The 6,062-nt window shown below is 62.6% G+C and overlaps 1 protein-coding gene across 1 annotated transcript; it reads right to left on the bottom strand.

Moving 5' to 3' along the window:
* Nucleotides 1-1,948: 1,948 nt before the first annotated feature.
* Nucleotides 1,949-6,062, bottom strand: BSND (barttin CLCNK type accessory subunit beta). Its single transcript, XM_065672543.1, has 4 exons — nt 5,066-6,062; nt 3,994-4,073; nt 3,364-3,591; nt 1,949-2,657 (listed from the first exon to the last, which is right to left on the bottom strand). Exons 1-4 carry the CDS (start codon nt 5,240-5,242, stop codon nt 2,396-2,398), a joined length of 747 nt encoding a protein of 248 aa, XP_065528615.1. The 5' UTR covers nt 5,243-6,062; the 3' UTR covers nt 1,949-2,395.

Consider the following 6,062-nt stretch of genomic DNA (forward strand, 5'->3'; position numbering starts at 1 on the left):
GCTGCGACGGCGACGTCCTGGTCTCGGGAGACCAGCACCAACAGCGGCAGCAGCAATCAGCAGCAGCGGCAGCAGCAGCGGGACCCCTTTCCTTTCCTGTCCCCACCCTGTCCTAGTCCCGTCCCCGTCCCGTTCCCGTCCAGTCCCCATCCCGTTCCCATGCCGTCCCCGTCCCGTCCCCATCCCGTCCCCATCCCGTCCCCATCCCGTTCCCGTCCCGTTCCCGTCCCGTCCCCATCCCGTTCCCGTCCCGTCCCCTTCCCGTCCCCGTCCCGTCCCCATCCTGTCCCCATCCCGTTCCCGTCCCGTCCCCATCCCGTCCCAACCCCGTTCCCGTCCAGCCCCCAGTGAGGTCCCCGCGACAGCAGCAGTCCTGGGGGTCGCCTGGCCCGCCGCCCCTGCCCGTGTGGTGACCGTGACCCTCATAGGGCTGCAGCGGGCGGGCGGCGGGGCCCTGCGCTTCTCGGCGCTCTAATGCCATGCAGGAATGTCCCGCTTCTCACAATGTTTAACCTCCATCCGGGCTCAGCACTTTGGCTCCGGCAACCTCCGCACTGGGGTCATCCCACCCTTAGGGATGCTTCACGGCGGATGCGGGGACCCAACTCCAGGGGGCTGGAGACGCTCCGGTCCCCATCCCAGCCCTCTCCCCTGCTCCTCCCCAGTTAAAAGCTTTGGAAAATGAAGTTCCTTTGGCCATAAGTGGTAGAGCCCCAGGACAGGAGATGGGCAGACGCTCTATACACAGCTCCCACCCTTAACACGAGCCACAGCACCATCCTGCCCCAGGCACCCTCCAGACCTCCATGAGCATCCCTGCAGCCATCATGCTCCCCCCCCATGCCGGGAAGGACAGGCAGGAGTCGAGCAAGAGTAAACAGTTGGGTAACGCTTTCTCTGGGGCAGCTGCTCCCAATCCAGTGTTTAGCAAACACCTTCGCTCCCCACCCTCCTGTTGCCCATAAACACCTGAGAGCGTGGGGTGCTGCCTGTCCTTTTCCCCTTGGTAGGGTGACGACGTGCAGGGGAGCCGCAGGAGCACCAGGAAGGAGCGAGGCTCCAGGCAGAGCTGTGTCTTGCAGGGAGCATTGTTTGCGCAGCTCCCATCCTCCGTTCCCCTCAGGGGCCAGGGGACAGCTTTGTCCCTGCCTTGGGGCTCATCAACCCGCGTACAGCTGCTGAATCATAGAATTGGTGAGGTTGGAAAAGGCCTTTAAGCTCACCCGGTCCAACCATTACCCCAGCAGGGCCACAGCCACCACTAACCCATGGCACTGAGGGCCTCGTCTACACAGTGTGTGAGCACCTGCAGGGACGGTGCCTGCAGCCCTGCCCTGGGCACCCTCTGGGGCAGGAATTGTTCCTCAGCTCCATCTAAACCTGCCCTGGTGCAGCTTGAGGCCGTTTGCTCTTGTCCCATCCCTTGTTCCTTGGGAGCAGAGCCCAGCCCCTCCTGGCTCCATCCTCCTGTCAGGCAGTTGTAGGGAGCCATCAGGTCCCCCCTGAGCCTTCTCTTCTCCAGACTAAGCCCTCCCCAGGTCCCTCAGCCATTCCCCATCACACTTGAGCTCCAGGCCCTGCACCAGCTCCACAGCCCTTCTCTGGCCCCGCTCAATGTCTCTCTTGTAGTGAGGGGTCCAGAACCGAACACAGGACCCGAGGCACTGAAGCGCTGCTCTACCAGCGGATGCGCGCTCCCAAACCTCCTGGGGCTGCAGCATCCACCCCAGCTCTGCCAGAACAGGGCGAGGGACTCAGCATCCCCGCACTGTTGGATCCGCTGATGCTTTGATCCGAGCGCAGCCGCCCTGCAGAGGCTCAGCCAGGCAGATCCCCGCGGCCCCCAGCTGCAGAAGGGCAGGCAGAGGGCACAGCTCCCGCTGCCGACTGCGTGCTGCCAGCAGCCTGCCCCCCCATCACCCTCTCCCAGCACGGAGGCTGCTGCTGCAGGGGTCTCAGGATCTGATTTTAATTCCAAGAGGCTTTAATGGGTAGGAAAAAGTCTTTTTGGACATCTCTGCCTCGTAAAGCCTGCCCGGGGCGAGCACACCTTTACCCACCTGCACAGCGATCCCGCTTCAAACAGCAAAGCTGATCTTTCCCCTTCCCAAGTGCGTTATTCAGCCCACATCCTGCCCAGCCCAGCGTTCGCCTATCCACCCAGTGGGTTCCAGAAGGATGTGGCCATGCTCCCCTTGGGCTCTGATCGATGGCATCCTCCCAAGCATCTGGGTGCGCACAAGGGGTGCAGCACGGCCCAGGAGTCTGTGGGCTCCTCCGCACTGCAGGTACTGCTCTTTTGGGGGGCAAACGCAAGCCCCTTTCTTGCGGGCTGTGACATTTGCGTCCCCTCCATGAGCCGAGTCCATGCCAAGCATCCGTTCCCTCCAGGAAATCAGTTTTCAGGCTCAAAAAGGCAGTCGTTATCCTTGAGCAGAGCATCCGGCCCCTCCTGGAGCCCGTAATAGAGGTCATCCTCCTCTGCGGTGCCTTTATGGGGATGCTGTTCCCCCACCGGGGTGCAGCCGGAGCGGGTGGACGGCGGGGTCCGGCCCCGTGGCACGGGGCTGCTGGGCACGGAGCCCTCCAGCGATGGCGTGTCCATGTCCTCCAGGAGCGATGCCAGCGGCGCGGCCCCCAGCGCTGGCCGGGACGGGCTGCGGCAGCAGGGGGATGAGGGGTTGCATTAAACACAGCTGGAGACGGGGGCTGCTGGACCAGCAGCATGGTCCCAGCATCACCAGTCCCGTTAATGGGTGGCTGGGGCCCTATCTCAGCCCCCAGTGCCTGCCTTTCTGGGGATAGCCTGCCTGCAGGTTCCCCCTTCTCCCCACGGCATGAAGCAGTGACGCCCGTCGCGTGCTGTGCCAGGGAGAAAGCAGAGCCTCCCATCCCAGCTGTGGCTGCACGTTGTTAGAGGAGGTGCCCAGGTCTTAGATCCCAATGCTGAATGGTGGCCCCCGTGGCCTGCAAAGCACTTCTGGGACTTCCCAACCCAATGCATGAGCATCGTATGGGGCATCTGATCTGAAGGGCATGTACTGAGCATCCCATTTCTGTCCATGCCTGACCACGAGCGTGGGATTCAGGCCAGCGAGGGCCGTTGTTTGTGTTTAGATTTATAAACTGAAATAAAAGCAAAATGCAATCTACAACCGAAAGCAACCCAGATTTCCTCCCAGTAAATAACCTGGTGCTGAGGCTCCCCATGGCCCGAGGCACCATCCAGGCAGGGCTGGAATTCCAAGGGTGTCAGCGCTGTGCAAGCAGCAAAGACCCCTCTTCTTGCTCTCCCTCCCTCCATACCAGAGGTCCAACCCCCCCAGTTTCACCCCACATCCCGATCCCATGAGCATCACGTACCAGCTGCTGGATGCTGCTTCCAGCTCTTTGGGGGGGTCCCCAGTGCCCCCCAGCTCCTGGTGCACCTCTGCTCTGGCCTGCAGGGCCGGTTGGGAGCAGGCGTGGGCTCCGTGCTGGGCAGGGGGGAGCAGGGCCAAGCCCACCCCCTGCCTCTGGACCTGCTCATAGGAGGGCAGGCTTTTCTCATAGGCGCTGCTGGGCTCTTGCTTGGCGCAGGGTGCGAGCAAGCTGCGGGTGAAGGAGGGACAGGGGGTGATGAGCAGGGCATGGACCCCTATGGAGATGCTCCGGGGCATGAACACCGGACACCATCAAGTGCTTTAGGGGCCACCGAGGCCACATCACAGCAGCAGAGCCAGTGAGTCCTTGCAGGTGGTACCCACAAGAGCACATCCGGATGCTTTGAACCCCTCAGCATCACTCACGCTCCAGCCCCGGGGGGGTTCATCCATCCCTTGCCTCCCCCCTGCCCCGGGCCCCTGCTTGTCGTCCTTTGCTGCAATAGGTGTAGTTGTCCCCAGCGCCAGTGAGCTCGGACACTGCCCTTGTCCCCGAGGGCGCACAGATAGCGGTGTGTACCGATGGAAACCCCCTCCAGAAGGAAAGCCGGGGCAGGGTGCTGGGACCTACTGGGTGTCCTTGTCCAGCAGCACGATGGGTTTGTGCTCCAGGAACCGCTCAGCCTCGAGGTCCACAGGGATGAATGTTATCTGGGGGGGAAAGAAACGCATTGCCCAGGGGGCTGCGGTGGGCATCATGGGGACCCTTGGCCCTTGTTAGCACTAAAAGGGACCATGCCCCTTCCGGACAGTGTCCCTTCCGCTGGAATTTGCTCTTTGCCCAACACACTTCCTTGGAAATGGATTTTTTGCAGGAAATCCATGAGGATTGAATGAACCCAGCACAGCCCCGCTCTCAGCACGGGGTCATGTGTGTCCCTGAGCCATGGGGGGGTCCTGGGGCCCATAGGCGACAGCACCAAGGGTGCCCTGTCCTTGAGCCCTGAGCACGGTGACAAAGCCACGTCTGCCTCCTCACTGGGGCTGAGCCTGGCTTTGGGGGGGAGCTGGGGTCAGCTTCACCCTGGTCCATGGGGACCCAGCCGGTCTCAGGGGTCCCATTTGGTCCTGGGCTCCCCTGTGCCACCCCACACTGTGGGGTACAGCCATGGGCCGCCCGGCAGCTCCCGGGTGAGTGGCGCAGCCTCTCCTTTGGCCTTTCCTGCCAGCCCCGTGTCCCAGGGCAGGGATGCCTGGCTGCTCTGCTGGGCCTTCTGCCAAGGAGACCCACAGGTGAGGGCTGCGCTCGGGGGCCGGGACCCTCTGGCATCCATGGCCACCACAGCCCCTTCTTGGGGAGCCCACCAAGGCCATGATCCCCATGGGGGGAGCAGCATTTTGGGGGTTGCATGGGAGAGGTGAACACGAGATGATTTCCTTGGGCTTATTCCCCACTGCCTGCTTGGTAGTGAAGCCCCAGGCTTGGGGAGGTGCAGGGGTACAGGGGGTACAGGGGTACAGGGCACAAGCCTCCAACACCAACCCTTTCCCTTCTGGATCACTCAGGTTTCCCCTGGGATCTGCCTCTATCCCAGCCAAGGGATGAAAAAAGCAAAGCACAGCCCAAGGCTACAAACCCAAAGCCAGGCGAGCCCCCGAGCCCCCCCCCGCCCCGATGCACATGGAGACAGGATGGAGCCTACCTTCGGGTAGCACTGGCACATGCTCCAGGTGATGCCCACAGCCACGAGCAGCACGCCCAGGGCGCAGAAGGTGATGTAGACCTGGGGCTTCTCCACGCTCATGATGAACATCCCCGTCATCACCAGGAAGAATCCCAGGATGATGAACCCGTAGCGAAAGGTCTTCTCCTCGGCCATGGGCTCCGGGTGGCAGAAGCAGGCGAGGGGAGATGCCGGGAAGCCCGTTCAGCTGCGGGCGCTGAGCGCACCTCCGGAGGGAAGAAGGCAAGGAGAGGTTTCCTGCTCCGGAGGCTGCGGATCTGCTGTGGGCTGAGCCCGGTCCTGCCCAGGGCTGAGCCAGCCAGTTCGTAACGGGTTTGTAATGAATGCAAACACGGAGCCGCCGTTCACACTCCAGTGGAGCCGCCCGGCACGTGTCCGGGTAACCTTCCCTGCGGGCACACGTGGATGGACCCCGCGCCTCGGAGGGGATGGCGAGGGAGAGGGGGGCACGGAGGGCGGCTGGGCCCAATGGGACTTTCCCAGCTCTGCGGGCTGGAGCTGGGCTCTGAATCAGAGCTGGCAGAGCCGCAGGTAATGGGAGCTGGCAGGGCCCCAAATACAGGGGTGCAGCACGCATTCCAGGGCTGCGGGGCTGCAGCAGGGGAGGAGGGAGTGCGCCGGGGTCCCTGTGGAGGCTGGTGGGTGCTGGGGAGCCAGCAGTGGGGCTGTGAAGGGGAGGCTAAGGCCAGGGGAAGGATGGAATGGGGTTGGTCCACCTGCTCTGTGAGAACAGAGGGTCCACGTGCCCTGCGTTTGCCTAAGATGGAGCTGGAGCATTAAAAAGTGTCCCCTTCACGTCACACATCCAACAGCCGACAGCGGCGGTGGCGGCTTTAATTCCCCTTCATTTTGATCCCTTGCTTGCTGCCCACATGGGAGCACAGGTACCTGGCTTGTGAAAAGCCATCTATTGTATCCTAAAGAATGTTTTGTGTTGGCTGTGGCAGCTCATTAC

This window comes from Lathamus discolor, chromosome 3 (genome assembly GCF_037157495.1).
Source record: "Lathamus discolor isolate bLatDis1 chromosome 3, bLatDis1.hap1, whole genome shotgun sequence".
In the NCBI taxonomy this organism is placed as follows: domain Eukaryota; kingdom Metazoa; phylum Chordata; class Aves; order Psittaciformes; family Psittacidae; genus Lathamus; species Lathamus discolor.

What these genes read in the sequence shown, in the direction of transcription:
- BSND (XM_065672543.1), bottom strand. Translation starts at nt 5,242, where the DNA reads ATGGCCGAGGAGAAGACCTTTCGCTACGGGTTCATCATCCTGGGATTC. An exon ending in TGTGCCAGTGCTACCCGAAG is followed by an intron (nt 4,074 to 5,065) that starts GTAGGCTCCATC and finishes TTTCCCCCCCAG; the next exon opens with ATAACATTCATCCCTGTGGA. An exon ending in CTGCTGGACAAGGACACCCA is followed by an intron (nt 3,592 to 3,993) that starts GTAGGTCCCAGC and finishes CTTCACCCGCAG; the next exon opens with CTTGCTCGCACCCTGCGCCA.